The 14,738-nt window shown below is 41.8% G+C and overlaps 1 protein-coding gene across 1 annotated transcript in view; it reads right to left on the bottom strand.

Moving 5' to 3' along the window:
- Positions 1-14,515, bottom strand: part of IPO5 (importin 5) — a 51,757-nt gene extending 37,242 nt beyond the window's left edge. The window contains exons 1-6 of the mRNA XM_049853261.1: positions 14,379-14,515; positions 7,618-7,698; positions 4,317-4,509; positions 2,349-2,451; positions 1,142-1,238; positions 837-941 (exon numbers count right to left, since the gene is read on the bottom strand). Of these exons, the coding sequence (XP_049709218.1) occupies positions 837-941; positions 1,142-1,238; positions 2,349-2,451; positions 4,317-4,509; positions 7,618-7,698; positions 14,379-14,468 (669 nt within the window). The 5' untranslated portion in view covers positions 14,469-14,515. The remainder of the gene's footprint in view (positions 1-836; positions 942-1,141; positions 1,239-2,348; positions 2,452-4,316; positions 4,510-7,617; positions 7,699-14,378) is intronic.
- Positions 14,516-14,738: the final 223 nt, after the last annotated feature.

Raw genomic sequence — 14,738 nt, 5'->3', positions numbered from 1 at the left:
GACTACTCCGTGGGGTTTCCAAGGAGGATTCGAACTGGTGACCTTTTGGTTAGCAGCTGCAGCTCTTAACCACTATGCCACCAGGGTTTCCTATCAGCAGATAGAAGGTAATAAACGTTTACTGAATAAACGAGTGAGTGTGCCAAAGAACTCTGATGTGAATTTAAATAAAACCAGTAAGGATACAATTAACATCTGATTCTGTATTTTTACGCAAACAACACCCGCCTTCTGCGTTTGTTTGCAGCTGCGTCCTCCCACCTCGAGGTATTTTGGTAAGTGCACTATGCTAATTTTTTTTTTTTGTCCTGGACAGTTTTTTTTTTTTTTAAATTTTTATCATGCTTAAAAATCAAATCAGTCTCTCCTACAAAAATTTATACACACCTTGCTATATACTCCTAGTTGCTCTCCCCGAGACAGCACACTCCTTTCCACTGTATTTTCATGTCCATTCGCCCAGCTTCTGTCCCCCTCTGCCCACGCATCTCCACTCCAGACCAGAGCTGCCCACATATTCTCAGGTGTCTACTTGATCCAAGAAGCTCACTCCTCACCATTATCATTTTCTATCCTATAGTCCAGTCCAATCCCTGCCTGAAGAGTTGGCTTTGGAAATGGTTCCTGTCTTGGGCTAACAGAAGATCTGGGGACCAGGACCTCCAAGGTCCTTCTAGTCTCAGTGAGACCATTAAGCTAATTTTTTTTTAACAGCAACATATAGAAGAGGATTGGCATGGCTGTGCTTGTGAGGGTGCTTTGCAGGGGGAGGGTGCGCCCAGCAAACAAACGCAGAAGGCGCGTGTTGTTTGCGTAAAACGACAGTACTTTCTTACCTGTAAGAATCCGGGTAATAAGTCTGCAAAATGTTTGAATAGAGCAACATTATGCTCATTGGCAAGTATAAATGCAGCTGTAGCTCTAGCAGATAATGTCCTGATCTAAAGTGAAGAGAATAAAAATGCTGAATATGAGAAACATTCGCGGGACTCACATTTTCTCACTCAAAATGCAATTTTTCTTTTATCGGTAAAACCAGTGTTTACATTTTAAAGTATAAAACAGTCCCCTTACACATGAGATTACTTCACAAGTCAGACATGACATGACATGAGGTGTTAACGGGACTGAAGCGATTTACCGATGGATGGTCCTGATCCTGCATACACTGAACTAACATCCGCTTGATGACGTCCAAATAGTGCTGCTGCTGGTTCCCAAAAATTCCAGGGAAGTTCCTAAAAAATGATCCAAAGCACTCTTTAAAAGCTATAGTTTATATTAGTGACATGTCAGCTAAAACTTCTGATTAAATGTTTGCCTGCCTCAAATGTAGGCACCAACCCATAAGGCTGAAATCATCTGCCCAGCCTCCGGCCAATCCTCTTTCTGAGCTGGAAACAAACATACGGGAGAGGACTAGGTTGTGAGTAAAGGTAACCCAGCTGCTACACTACCCAGCTCCCCATTTCCAGGTCTTTGATTTATCCTTACCACTCCGGAGTGCAGAACGGGGACAAGAACAACCCACTGCGTTTCAGATGGTCAGCTGCAGTGGCCAAGCTTTCTGACAATCTGCTCCTAGCCTTGGTGGCCCAGGTGGCCCAGCTTCCGTTCCACTTTAACTTAGCAAACAACTGGTTAAACTAAATGCTTTTAACTTAATCCTTTCTGGATTACTAACGGAAACAAGATACCCTGACAATTAAAAACGAACATGGCGTAACGTCTACGCTCATTCCACCTGGATGCTCATGTTAGAAAATCATGTGTATGATCTTGAAAAGCTATAAATCCAGTTATAGTAACCGTGTTTTAAATGCTGTAGAAATGACTATGGTAATATAAAAGGGCAGAAAATTTGTAAATGCAAATAATTGTTTAATTCTAAATGTAGAGCAACTGCTCATAAATATATAGGTCTTTGTTATAATATTATATTTTTATAAAAATTGGTTGTGGACGCCCTGGAAAACCGAGTGGGGATTAACCACCACTCTCCTCTTCCGCTACACACTTCTACTGTCGAAGTGGCTTCCTAAAGGCTGCGTGTGGCACTTCGTCAATCTCCAGATAAAGGAGAAGAAACCACCCCAGAAATTTTCTTTTCAGAATCAGGAAAGACAACAGAGAGAAACGAAATTGCACAAATCCCCTGCACACGAAAAAGAATCAATGTGAAAAGAAAGCTCCTTTTCCCAACTTTACTTCCAACAGAAATACAGAAGCCTTTCTAGGTGTTATTTTAAGTCTAAAAAGTTAAATTAGGCTAAAATAATCAATTGAAATGTGTTTTGGGCATTCAAGACGTCAAATTGAAAAAAAAAAAAAAAGACCAATGCACATACCAGAAAATGTGAAGGGCAGCTTCCCGCAGTCCCACGTTTTGAGAGCTGACTGAATCAAAAAGGAACTTCAAGCCCTCAGGCCACTGGTTGTTACCATCTTCATCTGAAAGAAAAGACATCCAGTAATAAAGTACGTTAAGTCAAAGTTTCAAAGCATAAAAGGGTAATTCCTTTCATTGCATAAGCCCCATTCACAATATGTAGTAATAGAAAATAGTACTTGCTTTACATATTTTTAAAAACATTTCAATAAAATCAAACAACTGTGTGTATCTTGGTTACATAAACAGACATTAGCAGTGGTGATTTCTAAGGGGCAGGATTTGGAGAGAAGGCTCTTACCTTTACAAATATTTGATGCTTTGAACCTTTTAAAAAATATGTATCATTATTATTTTGAAGAGTTTTAAAAAGTGGGCAAAGATAATATTTGGTAGCAAAATCCTGAATCCAAAATAATTTTGAGTCTCACACTAGAGAAGATATAAGAGCAGAGATTCCAGGACCCAGAGAGGGTGCACATATATTGCAGTCTTGAAGTGCTACAGGATGTCATCGATGTGTTTACTTTTTAACAAGATTTTAAAATACAGATTTACGATACTTTGTAATAGGAACGAGGCAGTAATCATTCAAATCTTGTGTATCACTTAACAGACTCACCGGTGATACTGTCACAAAGAACTTCAGAGTTGTCGAAAATTACAAGTGAGTTATTTACCTTTTCTCTTAAAAAACTATTTTCGAATTTGTTCTCCTAATGTGAAACGACAAATACGCTGCCTAGCTGACATTTTACACACACATCCCCACCCCCACCCATCCACACACACTCACACCTGCACCCACACACAGACACACACACCCTTTCACTATAAAGAAAATGCTGTGAGAAGGAATAAAACAGCTGCTTGAGAAAACCCTATGGAGATAGTCCTTTGAAATATTTTGGAAATTAAACACACTTCATTTAACATGTAAAAAATTAACTGATTTTGAAACAGAAACGATGTCGCCTTTAAAAATTCATATCCGCACACTTTAAACTTGAAAATAGAATTTTTTGGCTATTTAAAAATCTTCAAAATTAAGAATTTCAGTGGATTTTAAACTCATTTAAAATGTAAAACTTTAATATATTCCTTACTACTCTGTAAGAACTGGATGACCTCAGAAAGGGTGACAATCTGCTAGCTGGACTGAGTAACAACTTCTGTATTAAAGGTACATGGCATTAAAAATTTCATGTCATAATTTACTCCACACAACCAACAACATTCTCCCATTTAGCCCTTATCTTTTTTGCCTATCAAAAATACTATCTAAGTGAACTGAGCGTAGAATTACACTTCTGAATCACTGTCAAGAAAATGAAGCATATTTAATTACATTATTAATATTTTTAGTGTGATCAAAAAGGGTTTTTACTGTTAATAAAATGCATTTTTAAGTTTTCCTTTTATATCATTCTTTAAAATTTTTTTTGCATATCCTGTAATGTACATAGTATATCAGCAATATGTACAGTTTATAAACATATCTAGAACACTGAGGATATGTACTAAAAAAATCTACCATTGACAGCTATGTGAGTAAACGCACCCGGCATCCACTGCTCTCTACTTCTACTGCCAAGTTTTATCTATAGAAGTGGATTACATCATTAGTTAGCCTGTGCTTCTAAAATTTTACAGAGTAAGGGGGAAATGTAACTGTCTGTTTTTAAGTAAACCACAAAATTATTTTTCCACCTGGACATTTGAAGACCAACAAGCAGGTATTATGACTGCCCGTCATAAACATCTATAATTTCTGAATCCATAATCCCACTCGTTTTAAACAGAATAATCAATACTCAGGCACTCAGGATTTTTTTTCTAAACTCTGAAGGATCCCAGTTTAAAAAAACAGAAAAGGAAGGCTCCCCACGTTTCCTTCTGTAACGTCACAGTGCACTGACGTACACACCTATCAGGTTCCTGGCAAGCTCAGCAGCGATGTCACAAACTTTTTTCCTCATGCTAGACTGTGTTTCCATCTGAATAATCATTAGCAGTTCACTCTTGATGGCAGTCTGAACATCGGAAGGAAGAGCTGGATAGACTTCATCAAACGCAGAGGACAAAAGACGTCTTAGGAGAACGGCAGCCATCTGTCTGGCCTAGAAATAGACGACATTGTCCATAATCTGGTGTCTTATGAGAGCAAGTTTCCAACAAACTAGGTTCGTTCTGCCATTGATGTGTTCTATTTTTACAATTCATTTCAAAAACAATTTGTTAGATTAAAAAAAAAGGATAAAATGTTCAAAACTATTTCAAAATCACTTTAGTCTACTATTGTACAGAAAGTACCACCCAATAAGCCATTTGTTTCTGGCTGCGGGAAATCCCTACTTTAGGTCTCAAATAGGAACTCTTATCTAAGCAATGCCATATCTGTCTTTAATTTCTACTTTTAATCCTTTCTTTAGGGGAAAATCTATCTTAATATAAATGGCAAACCCTGTAATGCTCTTTTCCTACTTCTCCATCTGGTTCTCACAGCAGTAAATGAATGTGTCTCTCCCCACCTAAACTTAGGCTCCCGGCCAGGCCTACCTTACCATACAACGGCCCTTTCATTAACCTCCTAGATAAAATGCTATCAAATCTGCTCATCTTTGCCGGTCATTCACGCAAACAAACACAACAAGCTGCCAATACCTAAAAAATGTCAATCTCAATGTGTATGTGCTTAAATTCGCATTTTCCGATCTGTGGAAAACACTTGTTTACCATTTTCTCTATCATAATCCCTTGAGTTTATCAAAAGAAAAGTTGAGACAAATACCATTATAAAATCTGATATTAAATCAATAAACCATTGTGGATATTAAAGTCAAATTTTCCTGTTCTCCTTTGTCCCAGGCTACTTATCATCCCAACAATTACTTTGGGACCATGACCAACAACAAAAGAGCAAAGTTAAACAAATAAATCTGCTAATCTTTTCACCATTCATTCTCACTGAGAACTCTTCGAATTATTTTTGGCAGGTAGTAAAGTTCTTTTTTCAACTTATACTCTAGAAATTTATACTTTCGTTCTTATAAAAACACACACACGAAAAAACCAAACCCAGCGCCATTGAGTCCATTCCGACTCATAGTGACCCTACAGGACAGAGTAGAACTGTCCCACAGAGTTTCCAAAGAGCGCCTGGTAGATTCGAACCGTGGACCCTTTGGTTAGTAGCCATAGCACTTAACCACTAGGCCACCAGGGTATAAAAGCAGTTCAAAACCTTATGTAACTCTTTAACTAGCCCTTCTCATATATACACTGCAAACTATGAAGTTACAATCAAGATGCTAAGGTTTATTCACAATCATAATTTCTAAAACCAAGATTAAAGAAGGGTTCAATATAGTTTTTAAAAAATAAAATTCAGGAATTTCTATATTATCCTTGTGTGCTACAGTCATGCCCTGCATAACATCTGTTAGGGCAATGTCCCACTGCATGGTCCCGTAAGGTTGTAACAGAGTTCAGAAAACTTGATGGGAGAACGGGACACAACAGACATACCCTGACGTAGCCAACTCAACCGCTTCCCGCACGCAACACGTGTATCTCCTGTCTCTTGTAAAAACAGCTCCTGTAAAGTTTCCTCTGAAATACAACCCAAGCCTTTTCTGCTTATCCTCTCTGCTGCCAGCCCAGCCCAGTCAGTCATCATCATTCTCCAGGACTATTCCAGCAGCCTCCTCCCTGGCCGCCCAGCCATCCCGGACAGTCCCTTCACTCCGAGGCCAGAGGGCTTTTCAAAAAATCAAATTGGAACATGTCATTCCTCCCCCCACCACCCAACACCCTCTAAAACTTTCCACTGCCATTGAAATAAAATCTAAGTGTTTTACCCCGACTATTTTTTTTTTTTTAATAGGATCCTGTAACGGCCAACATCCAAAGCACATAACATCCTATTTCAAAGAATGCATTATGGATGTGAAGCGATGCATGGCTGTGTTTGTTTAGTAGCTAGTTTACATTAATCTTCAAGAATTAAAACAGTCAACTGTTCCGACAGATGCGAGTTAGCATGTATACACATACTTATGTAGGTATGTGCGAATGTAAAGGGTCCTTGGTGGCGAGTGGTTAAGCTCTCTGCTGTCAACTGAAAGGCTGGCGGTTCGAATTCACCAGCCACTGTGAGGGAGAAAGACGCGGCAGTCTGCTTCTGTGCAGGTTACAGCCTTGGAAACGCTATGGGGCAGTTCTACCCTGGGTGACAGAATTGCTTTAAGTCGGATCGACTTGACAGCAAGGGGTTAAGTTTTTTTTTTTTTTTTTTTATATATATGTATGTATGATTGTTCTTCAAACCTGACATTCATTTTAAATTATATAAAAAGAATATGTAAAAAGGTGAACAAACACCGTTTATCTATTTAAAAAAAAATCAGAGCACTCCTGTATTGCTTTATAAATGTTACGAGAGAACATTTAATCATCACTCTAAGCTGATCAGAAGAAAAACAGTCAGGTGAAACACTACTGAAGGTTAGGGTGACTTCACCTCGCAACATCAGCTGTTAGGATAAGCATTTTACACGTATTTGACTATATAAGCAAAGAAGTCTTACGACCCTAAATGCAGCATTTCGTAGGTGGGGTTTTCTAGACTCTTCCAAAAGTAAACAGAGGATATTCTATTACACTCAATATTTATGAGAGTATTATTTTACAGGAAGAAAAAAGAATACTAGCTGTTTAATGCTGAGAAGGTAGAGAAAGAAATTATTACATTCTAGGGAACAGTCCTGTTTTATGACAAGAAAAACGAGGCTCATAAAGTATAAGTAAAATCATATTTCTACAAATTTTGATTGTGATTCTCAAAATCCCCCCAAATCTGAATTTGGTATCGGTACCTAGGCAACTTACTAAAATACATGGTGTCTCTTTCTGAAACATCTGGTGGGACATTAACACACTGAATGAACTAAATTCCCTCATTTAAATTGTTTTCAAGAAAAACAAAACAAAATTTTATAGCTGCAGAAATCACTTAGATTTAATAATTTTTACATAATTATTTATAAAACCATTGACTTTTATCTACCCTAGACATATCATCCTATACAGAGAAAAGGAAATTATCATTCTTAACGCAGAGCACTCTAAAAAAAAAAACAGTTCTCATTATTCACTATAACCACCATGTACGACCCAACTTGTTTTGGTTTGTACAAATATAAGCTTCTCAAAGAGTAAAGCAGTACCTCCTCGGCGGCTGTTGTATTTCTGATGGCTTGTAAGAGGAATGTGATCTTTGACTGACCTGGGATATTCTCATAGGTTTCCTACATGAAAACAGAAAAACATTAATGATTAGAACATACTGTTAGAAAACTTCACGGGTAAAGCACAGTGGGAAGAAGTGAGCGTGGAGAGGGTTAGCGCATGAGAAGGCATTTAATCTAGGTCTAGTGTTAAGTTTCTTCTGTGACGAACTTCAGAGAGGTCAGGAAAGAGTGGACTGTGCAAGCAGTTACTAACTGTCTTCCTACCTATATTTTCTTAAATGGATTTATCTAATGTGTATGCGTGTTTTCCCAGCTTACGCTCTGCCTTAGTTAACAAAGCACAAGGTCTAAGTTGGCCAAAAAACTGTCCCAGGTGACTTCACCTACCATACTGCAAAGTCAGTACTGGGCTCATTTAATACCACCTTTTTTTATATATATATATATATATATATATATTTTATATTAAGGAAAACTGCTCATCTTTCCAATATTTTTTAGACCAGATGAAGAAGAAACAAATCACAACTTAGAAGCACCAAAACATGCCTCAGGTGAAGCTAGTCAGAGAAAAGGGGGACAAAAAAAGTATTAAAATTCTTTATACCACATTTTCTTTCAAGCATGGGTTATACTGAAACCATATTATGTACCACATGTACATAAATAAATATGGCTGGGAGAAAATTGGCCAGGAGCCTTGACTATCATTTCTAGATCTATTAGCGAAAGGTTCTGTGACCCAGGATACTTCTTTCGTTCTCATTATTTTTGCTGTGTGTCATCAAGTCGATTCCAAATGAGTAAAATGAAAGCAAACTTCGGTAATAAAAGGGAAGTTGAAGAAGTATAGATTCAAGGGTCTGCTCTAGCAATGGCAGTCTTCCACTGTGGAAAAGACATCAGTTAAGTACAATTGCAACTGCTCAGCCTCTTAGAGAATATTCCACTGGCATCTGTCCCTACACAACGTGTTAATCTCGTGTTAATCTCTTAGTCGTTTAAGTTCAATGAGCCTGTCTGCTGCCGCTCCTCCATCACCTGCCTGGCTTCTCTGGACAGAAATGACAAGGACAAGGGAGGAAAAACAAGGCCACGTTGAACCAACATCTACTTTATTCCTTCTATTAAATGTTCCACAGCATCCTTGAGATATCGACAGAACGAAATAAAGTCTCAGAAGTTAAATGACTTGCCCAAGGGCGCAGACAATAATGGCAGAGAACTCTGGTCTTTGGAGGCCACTGCACTCACTCAAGATCTCTCTGGCACTGAATGCTCTGGGCTTCCCCGCTGGTGAAACCACTACGCAACCAGTTCTATTTATATAGTGCTACACAGTCTTCAAACTTCTCAAACATCCCGATCTGGGAAAGAACAAAATTTGGGGGAAAGGAAAATTCAAGATCTTCTGATTAACGTCAAATTCAATTCCAGTAAAAAGCATACAGGACCCTAACAATGCAGAAAACTGTGACAAAAAGTACTCACAGCTGAGGAGAAATGATAGGTCTGAGCTCACCTACCCAGAAATGAGGCAGTTCATGTGAAGATATTCACAAGCTGATTTCAAAAACAGATACGTACCTCTAGATTTTTTACTTAATGCTTACCAAAGCAGCTCAAAAACCAGCATGATGTTTTCATTAAAAAAAAAAAAAAAAAAAAAAATCCTTACATGCCTCATACCCAGCTTAGTCCTTGGTACACCGCAGATACTATAAATGTTTAACACCTAAATTTCCAGTGATCTGATCCAGTTCTTGAAAGAAATCCTTTATTACTCCCATAAAACCTGTTATAAACTTTGAGGACCTCTACCCTTCTCAGGGTGATGCAAATGGCTTGTATTTGGCTACTAACTAGAAGGTTGGTGGTTTGAACCTACGCAGCACTGCCATGGAAGAAAGGCCTGGCAATCTACTGCCAACTCACAGCAACCCCAGGTGTTACAGCGCAGAACTGCTCCACAGGGGTTTTTTGGCTATAACCCCTACGGAAGCAGATGGCCAGGCCTTTCTTCCAGGTGCTGCTGGGTGAGTTCCAAACTGCCAATCTTAGGCTAGGACTCAGGCACAAACCGTGTGAGCCACTCAGTGACCTGTTCCATAAGGTTGTTGCCAGCTGCCTTCCAGTTGATGCCGGCTCATGGCGACCCCATGTGTGCAATGCTGAACTGCTCCTGGGGGTTTTCAGTGACTGTGATCATTAGGAAGCAGCTTGCCAGGCCTGTCTGCCAAGGCACCTCTGGACAGGTCCAAACTGCCTATATTTCAGCTAGCAGTTGAGAGCTTAACTGTTTGCACCACCCAGGGATTCCTTCTGTCAGATTTGCTGTGTGCCATCGAGTTGATTCCAACTCATAGTGACCCCAAAGGACAGGGTAGAATTGTCCCATAGGATCTTCTAGGTTGTAATCTTTATGGGAGCAGACTGCCAGGTCTTTCTCCTGTGGAGCCGCTTGGTGGGTTTGAACCGCCAACCCTTCAGTTAGCAGCCAAGGGCTTAACCACTGCACCACCGGGGCTCCTTTCTGGAAGATTAAAGCCACTGAAAACTTGATGGGGTGCAGTTCTACTCTGACACACAAGCGGTGGCTACCTTTCCCAGCTGGAACCACTGGCGTGACACAGCTATACTATCTTCATTCTAGCGGAGGCTTAAAAACAGTCAAGTATCAAACTCTATTTCAGAATGAATCAGAAGTCAACGGAAGAAGAATTTAGTATGAATGACATGTGACTCCTGCAAGAGGGTTACCTCTGTTCAGTTCGTTCCACTCTGGTGATCCAGATATAGTATTACATCCATATTACAACACAACAGTGGTCAAGGATAATGTTTTGGCAAAAAGATCATGGACTTAAAATCAAAAGCGTAACCTTTTCTTAGCCTAAACAGACTGGGTGGCAGAAAGGCAGGGATGGTTATCCCTTCATCTCTGTATTCTCAGTACTTAGCATGTGCAGCACCAGGAGGCATGACAAGTGCAATGAAAATTTCAATTCCATTTGATTCTACTGTATACAGTCACACAATGTAAACCAGATTGCACCTCTCCTATTCCCTGCCCCAGGAGCCATAGTGGTGCAAGGGTGAAACACCTGGCTGCTAATAAACACCTTGGAAACCCTATGGGGCAGTTCTACTCTGTGCTATAGGGTTGCCATGAGTTGGAATCAACTTTACAGCAAGCGATGGGTTTAGTTTTGGTTTTTTGATTCCGTGCCCCTAAAGGAGAAATGCTAATATGCACCCATTTCACTTATTCCATTAATATTTATGGTGTGCCTACTGTGTGTACAGAAATGTAAAGGGAGAAATGTCAAGAAAGGCAAATGTCATAAATACTCTGAGTCCTCAACAATCAAGTATGCTTTTCAATTTCTTTAAATGTTAGAAACATTTTCAATGAAGTTAAACAGAAAAAAAAAAAAAACTTCGAGGATTATTTTAATAGAAATAAAATACAAAGCTTACTAAATGGGTTATACAATGGAAAGTTTTAAACTTTTTAAAGTTTTGAAGCCCTTCAAATGTATTTCAACAACATATAAGAAACAATAAAATGAAAGGCCTTTACTGCACTTGATCTCATATTTGAATATAAAACAAGTCAGCTTAGTCAACAGGTTGGTATTTATGCGTCAACTAAGTATTTTCATTTTCACTGAATTATAAAAATATTCACTGAACCCATGCCAATTTCTCAGTTCAAAGACAATATTTCTATATCCGCTATATCAGACTGTAGAACTCAGTTTTACATAGTTTGATTACTTACAAAGGCTTATTTCACAAGACAGAAAAAGGGGTGTGTGTGTTACGGTATCTTTGTGTGCGGCCACTTCTTTCCTCAAACAGTATTTTCCTTTCCTGGGAAGCTATATTTACAGACCAACTTAGTGCTATATTATCCTAACAGCATCCTCCTGAGTGAATTACAATCTTAACTTCAAAACTAATAAGTCACTGACATTACTGAAGACCAACCATGGGAACCATGCTGTCTTTTATGGTGCCAGAGAACCTTACCCTCATCATTTAACTCATTTTTTGCGCATTTAAGAAAATTTCTATCAGAATACTTATTTCACGTATTAACATATTCTCAATTTATAAAGTGAAAATGGAGTATCAATGTTTTAACTAGGAATAAAGAGGCTTAGAGAATAACAGTCCTTATTTCCAACTGTCCTTAAGAGAAAATGCTGCTTAATAGCCCCCAAATGATGTAAGTAATAAAAGATTCACAACAGGCACCAACTGGAATTCCCACTAAACCAGACACTGATATTTGGCTCAAGAGAAGAGAGATTCCCCACTAGGCTTGACAACAGAGACTTAAGCACCCGGAGGAAGGAAAAGAATTAAACTAGCTTACTAACTACAATGCCGTTTTGCTTTGTAACACATGGAAATTCTATTAGGAGCAGGATGAAGAATTTATTTTAGTGAAAAATTTTCTCTAGAGTTAGCAGAAAGCATTAGAAGCTATCTATAGGCACGTCATATCACACAGGCAGGAGTGCAAATTGATACAACTTTCAAACGCACATGCTACTTTTAAGTATTTTACAAATAAACCTGGCAAAGCATGCAAAGATAGGTAGGCAATGCACTCTTATGCACAGCACTATTTTTAATAGCAAGACACTGGCAACCTCAGTACCCTGCCAGAGGGGGTGGGTTAAATAAATGACACATCCTGTGGATGAATGGACACTATACTGTGTAGCTGATTAAAAAGTCTCTACGCGGCAACGTGAAACATACTGAGTGAAAAATCGAAGTTAAGGAACAGTATGTGTGCTATAACCACATTCGTGTACAACTAGACGTGTGCACATGGATACCTGCTTGTAAAGATGTTTTCGGTGAGGATTTACAATACGCTTAAAAGTGCTTACCTTCAGGGGAGGATTAAAAAGTTATCTGTACTGTTTGAGTGTTTACCCTGAACATGTATCACATGCATAATAAATGAATAGAAAGTTCTCAGAATAAACTTAATAGTTCTTTAAAGTGCTCTTTCATACAAAACCAGATTTCTAGTTTATCTCACATATTATCAACAGCACTGGGTTTTCGCACGTTATTAAATCACTAAATGTAAGCAGCATACCCTAAATCTGCTCAAAGCAGTGGTTAAATTACCAACATTGTGGTTTAAAGACAACTATAGAAAAGCTCTTCAGGCCTGGGAGTCCCTAACAGTCCCGCCCCTCGATTCATTAGCTACGTCTAAGCCCATTTTCTGCTCTGTAAAAACATCTGGCTGAACACCCTTCACTGAACCTTACAAAAATCTTCAATCACAGGGTTTCAAAGAGCTCTACATCTAATCATGCTGGGTTCTGAAAATGCACTCAAGAGAAAACCGGACAGTTCTGCCGTACTCTCAAGTATTTCACAGAAATCCTGGTCTTAACACTGACAGCGTAACATAAAGTGTCTTCCATTGAACCGAGTTGTGTCTTAAGTGCTACTTGATAAATGAACTTCCAGATACATTTGAAATACTGTCTCTTGAAACCATATTCTATGAGTCAGAATCAACTTGATGGCAACGGGTTTGGTTTTTGGTTTAACTGTATTCACAGCTCCACATTTTGGAGGCCAAAAACCACAGATGGTTAAAAAAAAGAGAAAGATTTAAGTTAGATTGAATGAAATTGAAGACTTTAGCATAGGGTCTTGGCCCAGTTAAACAAGTAGATGCTATAAATGAGACCACAAACCTCTACGGTGCAAAGATCTGAAGGAAGAGCACAGATAGCTAACAACTCCTTTGAAAGAAACCCCAAAGATAACTTCATAAAATTGGGGGTGGGAGGGATAGGGAAATCTGGCTCCTGATGTTACTTAGGAACTAGAAATAAGAAGAGGAACTAAACGGAAATACTGTCAGGGAACATTAGGCGAAAAGGCAAGACGGACATGTCAGAAGGAGGGGGCGGGAGGGACGGGTGGCACGGAGGTGATGGGGCAGGAGCAGCAGGGTGACGGGTCGGGCAGCAGCCGGGATCTGGGAGGCGAGGAGGACTGGGCTGGGTGGAGGCTGCGGCTGCCAAGGGCGGAGGAGGATCAAGCTGCAAGAAAGCGGGAAAGGGGCGAGGGGTGAGCCCCGGGGGGGGGGGTGGCGTGCGCCCCGGAGGGAGGAGTGCTGGGGTGCGCCCCAGAGGGGGAGTGGGGTGCGCCCCAGAGGAGGGGTAGCGTGCGCCCCGGAGGGGGAGTGGGGTGCACCCTGGAGAGAGAAGGAGTGGGGTGCACCCCCGAGGTGGGCTAGGGTGCGCCCCGGAGGAAGGAGGGCTGGGGTGAGGCCCCGAGATGGGCAGGGGTGCGCCCCGGAGGGAGGGGGACTGGGGTGCGCCCCGGAGGGAGGATGGGTGGGGGGCGCTCAGGGGGGGCCCGGGCCAGCCCTACCCGTCCCCGCCGCCGCCGGCTTCCCGGTCCGCGCGGGGGCGGCGTGTCAGCAGCAGCCGCACGTGTGCCGGACGCCGACGGCGGGGTAACTGGCGCACACGCAGGGCGCCGGGCTGCAGTGACCGGAAGGGCCCGGACACGGCCGGAGCCGCGGGCGCGGCAGCCCGGCTCACACGTGGGCTGCGCGGCGCCGCCCGGCGGGCCGGGCCTGCGTGTCCGCGGCGGAGGGGCCGAGGCCCTGCGGGCCGGCGGCCGGGGCTGGGAAATGGGGGCGGCGGGGCGCCGGGGGTGGGGGCCGCGAGCTGCCTTACCTCTGCCTGTTTCCGGACCACATTGTCGGGGCTGAGCAGGTTTCCCAGGAGCAGGTAGAACTGTTGCTGCTCCGCCGCGGCCGCCGCCATTGCGCTAGCGTGAGAGAGAAGGAGGGAGGGGGGACAGGAGCCGTGAGGCGCGCTGGCGGGCCGCGGGGCGGGGCTGGGGGCGGGGCCGGGGCGGGGGCAGGCCCAGCGCAGACCAGCACCAGAGGCGGCTGGGGCGGGGCATCGCGGGCGGGGCGGGGCCTCGCGACCTCTCACCCCGCTGCGGCCGCCGGCGCCGGCTCCTCATTGGGCCCGGGCCCAGGGGGCGTGGCTGAGGCGCCTCTTCGGGGGCCGCACTGATTGGCCACGCAC

Source organism: Elephas maximus, chromosome 14 (genome assembly GCF_024166365.1).
Source record: "Elephas maximus indicus isolate mEleMax1 chromosome 14, mEleMax1 primary haplotype, whole genome shotgun sequence".
Taxonomy (NCBI): Eukaryota; Metazoa; Chordata; class Mammalia; order Proboscidea; family Elephantidae; genus Elephas; species Elephas maximus.
The sequence above is the reverse complement of the archived record's forward strand: the minus strand, read 5'-3'. Positions and strand labels throughout refer to the sequence as shown.